General features: G+C 49.3%; 2 protein-coding genes across 4 annotated transcripts; one reads left to right on the top strand and one right to left on the bottom strand.

Moving 5' to 3' along the window:
* Positions 1-641: 641 nt before the first annotated feature.
* On the bottom strand, positions 642-3,826 carry LOC103651527 (uncharacterized). The gene is made up of 4 exons (XM_008677172.4): positions 3,706-3,826; positions 3,478-3,607; positions 1,849-3,343; positions 642-1,719 (listed from the first exon to the last, which is right to left on the bottom strand). The coding sequence occupies exons 1-4, from the start codon at positions 3,824-3,826 to the stop codon at positions 1,525-1,527; spliced, it is 1,941 nt and encodes a 646-aa protein (XP_008675394.2). The 3' UTR covers positions 642-1,524.
* A 3,006-nt stretch (positions 3,827-6,832) lies between these two features.
* LOC542681 (submergence induced protein SI397) lies at positions 6,833-12,680 on the top strand. 3 transcript variants are annotated; one of them, XM_020550060.3, is made up of 5 exons: positions 6,833-7,006; positions 7,129-7,608; positions 7,707-7,774; positions 7,891-8,583; positions 11,304-12,680. In XM_020550060.3, the coding sequence occupies exons 1-5, from the start codon at positions 6,997-6,999 to the stop codon at positions 12,303-12,305; spliced, it is 2,253 nt and encodes a 750-aa protein (XP_020405649.1). In that variant the 5' UTR covers positions 6,833-6,996; the 3' UTR covers positions 12,306-12,680.
* Positions 12,681-13,018: the final 338 nt, after the last annotated feature.

Below are 13,018 nucleotides of genomic sequence, written 5' to 3'. Positions count from 1 at the left end.
TAATGTCCCAGTTAAGGTCGACAGATCTAGGGGTTGGCCGCCTTAAAGCATTATGGAAGAAATTTTGTAGCTCTTGTGCTTTTTCATTGTGAGAGAAGACCCACCCATTACCGGTCCGCAACCGTTGAATGAAATTTTTTCGCCTCCTGGAGCCAGCTTTCCGGTGGAAAAATTTAGTGTTGGCATCTCCGAATTTAAGCCAAAGCATGCGTGAGTTTTGCCTGTTTCGTGTCCTTTCAATTACCGCATAGCCAAGGATGCGCATCTTCAATCTATTTCGAAGGTTCACTTCCATGTCGGACAGTCCCCTATTTTCTTGTGCCATGTCCAGTCTTAGAATAACTTCTAGGGCCATATACATAAAGAGTCTAGCATCAGGTATTAACTTGGAGCTCCATTCCTTAAGCGCCCTGGCCGTGAACTGCAGTTTGAAGTACAGCCTATGAAAAGGCTCACGATGTTGGGTCGGTGCCAGCCAGGCTTGCTCAACTGTATGCTGGAAACCTGGTAATTTGGTCCAGAAATTCTCAAATCTAAAGGAACGTGGACGCCTCGGCATAGTAGTATTGGATAGGAGCAGCGGGCAGTGGTCAGAGACCGAGGATGATAGTGCATGCAGACCAAAAATTCCAAACATCTCCTCCCATTCAGAGTTGCAGAAGAATCTGTCTAGTCTTACGAGAGTGGGATGTCGTCTCTCATTGCTCCAAGTGAACTTCCTGTTTTGCAAAGGAATTTCTTTCAAGTCGCAAATGTCAAGAGCTTGCCTGAACAGAAGCATTAGGCGAGGGTTGACTCTAGAATTGTTTTTGTCGCTTGCTTTGTATGTGCAGTTGAAATCCCCAAGGACCAACCAGGGGGAAGGTGAAGGAGGCCTCTGTGCACTCATCTCTCTTAGAAAATCAGGCTTGCGGCCTCTACAAGATGGTCCATATACGACTGTCAGGTAGAAGGAAGCACGACGATCCTTAAGAGAGACATTTGCGGATATGTGGAATTCTCCGATAGTAAAATTGGACAATTCGAGTAGGTCGCTATCCCAAAGCAAAAGAATACCACCCCGGGTTCCACTATTTCCTTCCGCAGGTTTAAAACTGAATTTATTAAGCTTTGGTCCTCCAAGCGCCGTCACAATGGACCTGTCGACCGTTGATAATTTAGTCTCTTGCAAACAGGCAAGATGGCAAGTGGTGGTGGAGATCATCGCGCGCACTGCATCTCGGCGCGCCTGCAAATTTAAACCCCTTACATTCCAGCACAGGATGCTAAAGTCAGACATGGAGGAGAAAAGGACCCCGATTAATTACCGACAGCTGGATGAAATTGCAGCACTGCACAATAATGACAGTGAAGCTTAAAGGGGCCACCAGGGCCAACACAAGCATGGCTGTTATAGGTCTGAAGCAAAACAGCAACCCAATACAGTCCAGGGTGCTCACAAAAGTAGTAGAAACTGAACTGAGATTCATTGACATAACAAAAGCAGACCCACATCATCTAACATGGAGCTAAAACAGCCATCAATCAAGCCGCAGCAACTGCTCTGGCCTCTGCATGCATGGCGTCCACCTCCTCTTGGATCTCAGCTATAGCATCTCCAGCAATTCCCATCAAGGCCTTGTCGAGGCAAACTGTGTCTGGCGTATCAAGATTGAACAGAGCATCTAGGGCCGTCCCCATCTCCACAGTCAGTGGCTTCTTGAACCAATCCTGAAATTCCTGCAAAGCAGTATTAAAATCAGCAGCGTCATCTTTTGCCAAGAGACCAAGCTTGCGGCAGAGGACGCGCTGGGCCCGTTGCATGACATTCGTTCGAGGGCCGTTGGCAAGTCTGGCGCTACGACGTACCGTCGAAAGGTTGAAGCCGTGTCGCTGCTTGATTCTTCTAGCAGGTGCTGCAGGAATAGTAGATAGAGTGGTCGCTGGTGTTGTTACCCCCTCCGAAGGATGTAGCACTGGTCGCTCAAGTATGGCAGGCGAGGGCTTGGTGAATATGGTGTTGAGTAGATGGCTTTGCACGGTGGTTGACACCGCTGCAACATCTGTTGAAGGTTCATGCACAGCAGCTATCATCCGAGAGGAAGCGTCGACATTGGAGTCCGTCACAGCTTCGGCGTTGTAGCCCGCAGCAACCGTGCTGCAGGGAGAGCCTAACAGCACATGGTCCTCCTCAGACTGCACCAAAGGCAGTAGCTGCATAGCAGGGCATGTTGGAAGGGAATCGAGGATAGTTGTGAATGCTCGCTGCACTGGGATGAGACTTACGTTGTCTGCGAAGTTCATCCTGCTGCCATCCCAGACAGCAAGGTTGCTGCCGCCAGCAGCAGCCCCTGGGACCGGATCGACTTGGCCCTTAGGCACCAAGCGCGGTCGCCTTCGGTACACGCAGCCAACGCGGTAACGACCTTTAAGGAGAGCTGCAGCCTTCACAGCAGGGCGCGGAGAACCGTCGTTGCCACCACCGCGTGAGCTGCGGATGCCGGGACTGCAGGCGCCTGGTGGAAATCTGGGGCGAGCAGGATGCCGTGGGGGGGTCGCTGAACGGCCACGCCGGACAGCAACACGGGTGGAACGGCGCACACGGCTGCGTCCACGTCTCGCCGGGTCACGACCAATCGCCGGGTCACGACCAACATGTGGCGTAACCAACGACGCGCCTCCGGCATGACGAGGCTGCTGATCGCCGTGGAGGTGGTGACGAAGCTGCTGATCGCCGTCGAGGTGGTGACGCCGCCCGGATGAGTCATGGCGCTGGCCATGGCGCGACCCCGAGCGCTCCCGCTCGCGGTCCCTGGGAGCCCGCGAGATGCTACGAAAGAGCCGGGAGCTCCAACTGTCGTCGCGTCCTGGGCGGCGACCACGACGGTCACTATCACCATCCTCATCCCTGCGACGGTTGCTGCGAGGTGGTGGAGGGTCGTGACGGTCACGTGGTTCGCACTCGCCGTCAACAACACCAAGCCGCCAATCATACGCACGTGTATGCCCATGGCCATCCCTGGTAGGGGGGTCTTCCACCATATCAAGGTGGACGATGACCCTGAAGGTTAAGCCGCTACGCCCCGCCAGTGTCGCGTCGTGGGCAGTGTTGCTCCTGTCAACAATGGTCAGCCACGTTACCTTAGGTATGTCAGACGGGTTTCGCGCCCACGCCCACAGATTGAGCGTCGTAGCATCCTCCATTCGCAGCGACTGGGCTTCAACGTAGTCCAGCACACAGGACTTAGCCACCGCACGCTTGGCGATGGCATCGTTCCATGCGTGCAGAGGGATGCCTTCCAGGCACAGGCGCACGTGGGAGCCGAAGACGCTGTGGTCACCGTGGACGGGGAGCTGCCACGGCCTGACGCGGATGAATTAGTCACTGGAAGTTTTGCTAACTAGTCTGAACTTCACAGAGTAAAACTGTACTTGTCCTGCAGCTGTGTAGTGATACAAGAACCAACCAAGTTGAATAAATACCAGAAGAACGCTTACCGAGCAGCGACGGACTGTAATTTTGCTAATTTCCAGGCAAATGTTATGCAGGCACTCGGTTTCTTAAAGATGTCAGATACCGCAGAAGCATATCTTTCAGCCTCAGACAAAGATCTGACCACGGAGTACCCTATGTATTTTGTGAAACGTCGTCAATATATGCAAGGAGGAAACTGGCGTGTAAAAAGTTGATGAATCGTTTTGTACCGGTTGCAGGATGCACAATACTTGCGGCAGCACCAAACGCAAGATTTTTCTGATCTGTGTTTGGTAAAGATCCCCCAACAGGAATGTAGGACCTCAAAGAAATCTCTGTGCCAACCTCAAAGAAAACTCGTGTGGATGACATGGGCATAGCATACAGGAAAATAAGCGTGTTAGTTCCGCTCTGAAACAATCTATGTAGTGGAACAAGACTGTCTCTAGTCGTCAGACGAGAGAGGGGACGACATCGAACGTCCCTTTTCTAGCTATCATCATCCATGTTCTAGCTATCTCTAGATGTAACGTAACCAAACACACCCTTAAAAAAATACATAATCTTATCTCTTTTGCTGCTGCTGCCAGAGGCGAAGCTACTGTGTAGCCAGTGGGTGCAAGTGCACCCCTAAAATTCCAAAAATCAATTATGGTGTTCAATTTTTCACCATATAAGTAACCTCCACATCTCATCTTTATGCATCCACAAGTGAGATGTACCCCTTTATATTTGCTCTTACTTCGTCTCTACGTGAGCAGAGAGGTCTTCACATTTGAAAATTCTCATGGCCATCGTTCTATGCCTCATGTCATGGGAGCACCTGTGCTGTACGGTAACCCTTTAGGAGACACCAGATCGCAACAGATTTGAAGACACACGCAAGTGAACGGCGGAAGAGTGGAACGTTGTGTGCACGTAGGCGTAGCTAGTGCTACGCTATAGCTAAAAAACCAAGCAAGCGGTCGGTGACCTGGAAACGGAAGCTTCCCGGACACAGGCTGCTCCAAATAAAAGGGAGTCTGCTTCTTCCGATTCGAAACAGAGCCTGCCTAGAGAAGAACGCTGGCCGCCATGACATGCTCGATTGCCTGCCTGAGAGCGAGCTTTTCCTCTCGCTTTCAGTGGCGCGGCACGGCGACACATGCACGCAGCGAGATCACCCTCGGGACTAGCCACGGGCGGGCATGGGGCCACGGCCGGCGTCCATGAAAGGGCGCGCGCGCGACGCCCGGGGGACGGGGACCTGGAGAAAAGGAGTGGGGGAATACCACTACCACCGGATACGGCCGCGAAAGACGCGCTGAAACCGTAGCCGCTTTTGTCGCTAGCTCCGGTCTATCCAAGTGCACCTGCTCATCGCTTCGTCAGGGCCCGCGACAACTGCTCAAGTGCTCATCTGACCCGTGTCTCTTGTGGCTTCAGTGCCGCGCGCCGCAGCGGTTACCACAAAACCTGGTGCCGTGCAACTGAGTCAACTGCATGACGTGAATGATTAGAATACCATCTCCAACGACATGATGTATAAAAATATCATATAATTTAAAAATATATTTTATAAAATATAGGACATCAACAAAATATCTCGTTTCAACAGTAAATGTTTAAATATAAATTATAGAGTAGCACACTACGATAAAGCATATTTGAGACACGTGTCATATAATTTTTTAACCAAATTTTATAAAATTATATAATATTACATTGGCTTTTTTTGTGTAGAACCTTATATTTTAATTTAATTTACCAAGGCATTGTTGGGGTGCTCTTAGTTGCCCCTATATCCGTATGTAAGTGAACCAAAAATAAACTATTCTTCAAATGAATGAAAAGAATATTAAGGTAGTGTTTGGTTCCAGAGTATAGTAGAATGGAACCGCTCTGTTCTAGTACTAAGACTGTTTGGTTCGAATCAAAGTGGAACGGAACCACTCTAATATAGGAATATTCTCTGAAGATGCTGGATCTCTGGGCTCCAAAAAAACAGCCGGACCCGAGCGCTCCAAAAAACATACGCCCCTCACGGCTTCCTGTGGCCGCGTTATATATATATATATATATATATATATATATATATATATATATATATATATATATATATATATATATATATATATATATATATATATATATATATATATATATATATATATATATAATTTAATATTTGACAAGAACACATGTTTCCAAACGTAATATATATATGGTTATATTTAATATAATTATATTTGATATATATATATATATATATATATATAATATAGTGCTAAACATAAGATAGTCTTCACACTAGAACCAAACAGAAAAACAGAGCGGCTCTGTTCTGATTGCCAAACATAGAATGGAGCCATTCCATACCCAGAATCTGGAATAGAGCCATTCCGTCCAAATAGGCTCTGAAACCAAACACTACCTAAGGCTATGTCGAACGGCAGCTTACCACCGGTCTAACCACAGTCCACAGATCGAACTAGACTCTGGGGTGATCACGTGGTCAAAACCGTGGAAAGAACGACGTCCCATTTCCAGGTGTGTCTGTTCCTGTTTAAATATCGCCCTAACGATCATTATCAGTTAAACTTTCTCAGTTTATAAAAAAACATTTACAATATTATATATTTAAAATTTTATTCAGAATATATTCAGCGATATATCTATTAATATTAATTACATAAATACTAATATTTTATTTTATATATTTAGCTATAGTTAAACATATTTGATTCGTATAAAAAACGAGAACGACATAGACAAGAACTTGTTCGTCATTACGACATATACAAGAGCTTGTTGGTCATCTCAATACATGCGGATTAGGTGAAATTGAATGGATTTAAATCTCAAACAAATCAAAAAATTTATAATTTTTTCAGTAGATAAAAATAACCGAACAAGGTTTAAAAAGAAATTGTCAATATATATATATATATATATATATATATATATATATATATATATATATATATATATATATATATATATATATATATAAAGAGACCTATGTCGACATTTTGACATCTAGATTTTAGACCACCCAATGTTATTTTATTGTGGTAATAAAGAGCGGTGATCAACCAAAAATAATCGTCAAATTGACATGTCAGACGAAGCCTGTACGTACATGGTTTTTTGTGGCCCACTGTATTGTGCGCGACTGGCTGTATCCCCCTCGTCAGCAGTGGCAGGCATCGGGCATGCACGACGATGACACACACTCATATCTGCAAGACTTTCTTTCGTCCTGTGTCCAGAAACACCAAAACTTTTCCGAGGAAGCTGACAATATTTCGTCGAAACCTCCCCCGTATTTCCACGTCATGCAACCACCACACCACCCTCCACCTCCTCCGCGTCTGTGTACCCAGGCAAAAGATCGCACGCACCCAAGTTCAAGTTCGACCCAAACTGTTTCCACAGCACAGTGCAGGCCGGGAGGGGGAAAAAAAAGAAGGGATCGAGTCGAGAGACACTGGCCTCTGCTTTCCGTGTGTGGGGGTTCTCCTCTCTCTTGATGCTTTTTCTCCGCCGCACTTCCTACGTCCATGCAACAAGGTACCAAATCTTAACTAATCGCAATTGTGTGTGTTTATTTATTTATTTATTTATTTATCTATCTATCTATTCGTTTCGCACCGATCCTTCCTCCCTCCCCCGTTTTCTCCTCCTTTGACCAGTGCACGAGCTGACATATATACCCCCACGGGGCCGTCGCCGCCGCAGTCGCCTCAACCCGCTCGGTTTCTTTGCCTCCTCCGTGGCAATCGGAGAGCACTCGCCCTCGCACTCGCCCAACTCATGGTGGATTGACGGCATGGAGGGAGGCGAGGCTGGAGGCTTGAGATTCCTCCTCCGGTTCGACCCGGCAAGGCCCGGGCTCGACCGCGCGCTGCTCGGCTTCTCCTTCTCCGCCCTCTTCAGCCGCCTCGTCGTTGGATGGAGCAAGCATGGCCAGACGGGAGGAGGAGGAGGAGGAGGGTTTCCGGCGATCGCGGCGGAGGGTGAGGGTGGGGAGGGCTCCGGGAACGCCGCCGTGTCCGTGGCCGCGCTTGCCGCCGCCGCCGCCGCCGCTTCTCTCTGCCTCGCGGCGATGTACGCGTCCGATCAGCGGCGGCCTCGCCATGCTCGCGCTCGACGGCTGCCGGCGCTGGCTTCAGGTACGCGGTTTCGTTTTAGATTTGAGTTGACGACGCTGGCCTGGCTTGGATTCTGTTACCTATGGATCTTCTCTCTCTCTCTCTCTCTCTCTCTGCAGCTCCGCGGTCCCGTGCGCTGCATGCTCCTCATGATGGGCTCAGGATTCTGTCGTCAGACGACCCAAACGTGAGTTTTCCTCAGACTGGCGATGGCCGGTTTCGCAAACAAGCCTTTTGGACTGGAGTCTGGAGCTATGACGACGGCATGTCTGATGCTTGCCGATACGATCCTCCAAATTCCAGGACGAATCTCCGGACAAGGTGATCCACGGCGCGTCGATCGGCGCCGGAGACGACGAGCCGGATATCGTCGCGCGAGTGGAGATGGACGCTACCCCGCCGGCAGTTCCCGTGCCAAATGCCGACGACGACGACGACGACGACGAAACCGAAACGGAAGCAGAGGAGGAGGAAGAAGAAGAGGAGCGGCAGGAGCTCCAGCGGCTGAGGGAGCTGTGGCTGTCGCTGGAGGAGCGGGAGCAGAGGCTGGAGCTCCGCCTGCAGGAGCTGGAGGGCCTCCGGTCGCAGGAGGCCGCCGCGCGGGAGCTCGAGGCCCGCGTCGCCGCCGCCGACGCGGAGGTGCGGATCCTGCAGCTCAGTGTCTCCGCGCTGCAGGAGGAGAACGGGAGGCTCAGGGCGCGGGCGGAGGACCTGGACGCCGCCCGCGCTGAGCTGGCGCGCGCCAAGGAGAAGCTGCGCGCGGTCAAGGCGCGCGTGCAGGGCGAGCAGGAGGCGGCGGCGGCGGCGCTCCGGAGGAAGGTGGAGGAGCTCGAGAGCGGCGGGCGGGAGAGGGTCGGCGCGCTGGTGGCGGAGGTCGCGGAGCTGCGCAAGGCGAACGCCGCGCTGGAGGCGGACAATATGGAGCTCGCCCTCAGGCTGCAGGACGCAGAGCAGCAGGCTGCATCCGGCGCCTCTGCTAGTAATCTGGCCCCTGAGGTAATTGCTTTCTTAATTACTGTCTTCAGTATAATCCAGTTTTACGTATCAAATGTTAGTTTTGGTGAATTATTTTGTTTGATGAGCGTTGTAGACCATTGAAGATGGTACCTTGCACGTTTCTTTTTTTTGGAAAGTAGTTCGGTGCACGAGGTTCATACGTAGAGATGGCACTCGCGACCCGATATCCGATGGGTATTTACTCTATTAGGGTATGTATGTGGGCTAAATATTATACCCGTGGGTCTGTTATGGGCAAAAATCTTCACCCAATGGGTAAACGAGTATTAGAACGTTCCGCCTTCCTCCATACCTGTTAACCCGTGGGTATAAAATACCCAATATAAACTTAGCTCAAGCATGAACTTGGACTTTAGTCATCCATCTTTTTTACAATTTAACAACCTTTTAGACCATAATATCATAGAAGGCTTAACGACAATTTAATGGCCATGTAATAGAACATGTAATGTGCTATGTAGTACTATCCTAGTGTTACTATTTTATCCAATTATCTTTGGTGTGTTGAATGGATGGTTAAATGATGCTAGAAAATTTGTAATGGTATTTATATGGATATACTTGACATTTGTATAGTATAATATTTTGATAGATGTTTAATTTTCGTGGGTACGGGTGACCCGATGGGTGACCCATACCCACATGGGTATGAGTATGGGGGTAAATCCATACCCACCAGTGTATATGGGTGACCCGATGGGGTTATTTTTGTGTTGTGGGTATGAGTATGAGATAGTAATACCCGATGGGTATTTACCTATTGTCATCTCTATTCATATGGATGGTTCAAAATTCTTGTTCTTTTATGCGCTCGGAATAGTGGTCACAACGCGTGTTTTCTGTGATTTGCAAGTTGCAACTATGCTTTTATGGCTTTTTGGCACTGTATATTGTGCTGGGAATAAATAAAAGCGCTTAGAAAATGGTGGCTGGAATGTGTGCAAGTTTTGCGAATGATTAAAACCTACGTACTGCTCGCGAAAAATATATATTCTTGCGTTCAGGCCACTATACATGCTGGCGAAATGCCGTTTGGCCATTCCCTCCTGCTGGGAATAAAGGCTAGAATTCGTGCCAAATTTGCCTTGTCACTGTCACAGCTTTGTTTTGACTTAGCGCTGCCTTCTCGAACTAGGCTAGAGTGACATCCGGGGTTTGTTATTGATTCCAAAGCTAAAGTCGTGCTTACATCCTTCAACGACAGAGCTATTGGGTGTTCCGTTGACACGTTTGCTGGTGCGGGCGTGGAGTTTAGCAAGGGCTAAATGGCTCATTCATGCTGCGGTATCACGACGGTACAGGATAGCAACGTTTCAACACGACAACACCTTCACTTTTTTTTAAAAAAAAAACTTATCATCACCTTCTCTTGTTTGGAGTATTTCATTTTTTATACATGGATAATGCATCATGAACTTAGTCACCTCCATCGCATTTTTATAAGTAAAAAAGCTCAAGTTGTTAACCGAATTGTTGGGGACTTGTTCTCAAATGCTAAGAATTAAGAACAAGGCAACATAGAAAATGTTAATCGTTAATATCCTTCGTCCTCCGAAGCATTATTTCCCTTAGGAGATAATGACTTCCGGACGAAGGTGATGAAGGTCATACCTTCATCAATTCATCAAACAATGACGAAGGGTGAAATATAAAGAATGTAAAAGAAAACGTGAACAATCATTTATTATTATTGAGCATAAACAAAGATATTATTGAATTACAAGTGTACCTTCAATTGGAAGGAAATGACAGTACAAGCGTGACGCAAAAAGCGAATGCCAAGTCAGCGTGAACAGTACGGGGATACTGTTCACCTATTTATAGACACGGGACACAGCCCTTACAAAATTACATTCATGCCCTTTACATTTGATAATAACTCTATAGTAGTCTATTGAGGTCTGAATAGCCTTTTCATCTTTAAGTCGGTTCCATTCTTTGCTGTCGCGCCGAAGCTTTCCTGCTCGCACCTTCGGCTCTGAGTCAACCTTCGTATTATTCCGGTCCACTGCAATGCCGACTTTAGTCCGAGGGTACCTGTTTACACATTGTACTGCAGGAATACTGTTAAATCCTGTTTTTGAGGACCTTCGGACGCCGAAGGTCCCCAACACGAATCTACCTTATTTCTGCTTCATCATAAATCACTGGCAAGTGCTTCATCAGAACTCCACCTTATTGCATATCTATTTTCAAAGGGGGCGTTTCAGACTTTTGAAAACCCTCAAAAGACAAAAAGGCGAAGGGAATAGTTCTTCCACGGCTCTTTTACCTTGTTATCTTCACATCTCCTTCAGCAACCATTACCCACGCATTCCCAGTCTTCATGCTACCCGTTGATCGAATCTGTAGGCAAAACAGATTTCAGGCTTTCAGCTACCACTCCAAGTCCAAAGGACAAGCAATTTTTTTATAAAAAAAACCAAACGCCTTTGGAGCAAACTAACTTACCGCATTAGCAGAGATAGTTGCTAACACGATCTAGTTCAAAATCAGAACCTCTCTGTTTCTTACAGTTGGAATACCGTGAGCATATTTACAATTCTGAGCTTTTTCACCATGCTTTGATAGGTAAGTACAGGAGATGTCAGTATGCCACTGATTATAGCAGTAACAATTTTTTTTTGGCACAGAACCTCAACATTTTACGTGCAGTGCTATACTGAATTGGCCTTTTTTTTTTGTTGACATGCATGCAGGAGGGCATGATTCAGGAGATGACGTACCTGAGGGAGAGCAACGAGCGACTGACGAGGCAGATCGAGCAACTGCACAACGACCACTGCGCGCACGTCGAGGAGCTCGTCTACCTCAAGTGGGTCAACGCCTGCCTCCGCCATGAGCTCCGTGACCATGACGGCCAGCCCACCGCCGAGCAACAAGGCCCCAGCGCCGGCTCCAGAGACCTGTCGGCCCTGGAGCTGAGCAAGAGCATGAGCTTCCGGTCCAGCGAGAGGGCCAAGCAGCTCATGCTGAGGTACGGTAGCCCCGGCCTGGACCGCTTCGACCCTGCCCTCTTCTCCCCGCTGCACGAGTCAGTCGACGGCGACGGCTACGGCTACGAGCGGTCGCCGGCGCACAGCTACGAGCCCGAGCGGAGCCCTTGCGCTAGGCCCGCGACGGCGACGGCCTCGTCCTCCCCCGCCGCAGCACCGGGGAAGAAAGCGGGGCCGCGCAGGCTCAAGCTTCTCGGTAACATCAAGAAGCTGCTGCCGGCGGTCGGCAAGAGAAGCCACTCAAACCACGGGCACGGGCACGCCGGCCACGATGGCAGGAAGGCGCCGGCGCCGGCTCCGGCTCGGAGGGACGAGTACCTCGACAAGGCCATGCAGTGGCTGTCGGCCCACGACGTGCTCGACGGCGACCACTCGTACGTGAGCACGCCGCTGTCGTCGTGCGAGAGGACGCCGCTGAGCAGCGCCACGACCAGCACGACCGCGGACTCACGCGCCCGCTGCGGCGACGGTGGTGGTGGCCGCAGCGAGCGCGGGGAGGCGACGCGGCCGGAGGCGGAGCCGACCTTGGCGAGATCGAAGAGCGACGCCGGCGGAGCGTACGGGCGGGAGGCGAGCAGGTACCACGCGCTCAGACCTGAACACCCGGGCAGAGAGGCGGACGAGCCCGACGGGTTCCGTGCGCCGGAGAAGCGGGAGGCAAGGAGGCAGTCGGCGGAGGAGCTGAGGACTCCGGCGGTGGCGTAGTACTTGATGGCCCCATTGCAGTTAACGGATTAATTGACAGGAACGACTGTTAGTCTGTTATGCAGTGATGCACAAGGCTGTTTTTTTTTTTGTGTGTGTGTGTGTGAATATTTGTACTCATGTATGGTTAGGGGCAGATCTAGCTGTAGGACGGATGGAGCTTGATTAGCCCACCCCTACTGCCTCTCAAACAAAAGCCCTCCTTGAACCCCCTCCGTAGCTTTTTATTAGGAAGAAGAAAGAAGAATAATGGAGAGAAAGAGAGAGGAAGGAAGGAGTCCCTGCTAGGTTCATGCTCTGCGTCCGTACCCATGTATGGGTGAATCAAGATACAGAGTTTAATTCCCTTTGTATTATCATCAAGCTTTTCACAAATCCTGGTAATTCAAGAGCTCAGGAGACGATGGCAAAAGCATGGACGCCCCTCAAACTAGAGAACGGCAGCTTACCAATGATGTGATGGCCAGGGACAAAATAGACAACCCTTTGAATTTTGATCTAATGGACACACACTATTCATAAAGTTGTCTCGTCTTGACGCACCCATCACGATAGCACCACATGTCGACTTTGATTCCCTCTGAAACCACGAGCCCAAATAGTGAAACCCGCAAATTATCGTGTTGGGTATTTTTTAGGCTCAATCACAAAAACCTCGTGGGTGCATCCTCAATACACGTCCACTATGTATTGGACATGTGTCCCACCAGTAC

Source organism: Zea mays, chromosome 3 (assembly GCF_902167145.1).
Source record: "Zea mays cultivar B73 chromosome 3, Zm-B73-REFERENCE-NAM-5.0, whole genome shotgun sequence".
NCBI classification, from domain to species: Eukaryota; Viridiplantae; Streptophyta; class Magnoliopsida; order Poales; family Poaceae; genus Zea; species Zea mays.
Note: the sequence above shows the minus strand (reverse complement) of the source record. Positions and strands in the feature narration are given on the sequence as shown.

Coding starts and splice junctions, on each gene's coding strand:
- LOC542681 (XM_020550060.3), top strand. Junction 7,775..7,890: donor TGTCGTCAGACGACCCAAAC/GTGAGTTTTCCT, acceptor TCCAAATTCCAG/GACGAATCTCCGGACAAGGT. Junction 8,584..11,303: donor CTAGTAATCTGGCCCCTGAG/GTAATTGCTTTC, acceptor ACATGCATGCAG/GAGGGCATGATTCAGGAGAT.
- LOC103651527 (XM_008677172.4), bottom strand. CDS start 3,826: ATGTCATCCACACGAGTTTTCTTTGAGGTTGGCACAGAGATTTCTTTG. Junction 3,608..3,705: donor TGCGTTTGGTGCTGCCGCAA/GTATTGTGCATC, acceptor CAAAATACATAG/GGTACTCCGTGGTCAGATCT. Junction 1,720..1,848: donor ACGGCTTCAACCTTTCGACG/GTACGTCGTAGC, acceptor ACTGCTTTGCAG/GAATTTCAGGATTGGTTCAA.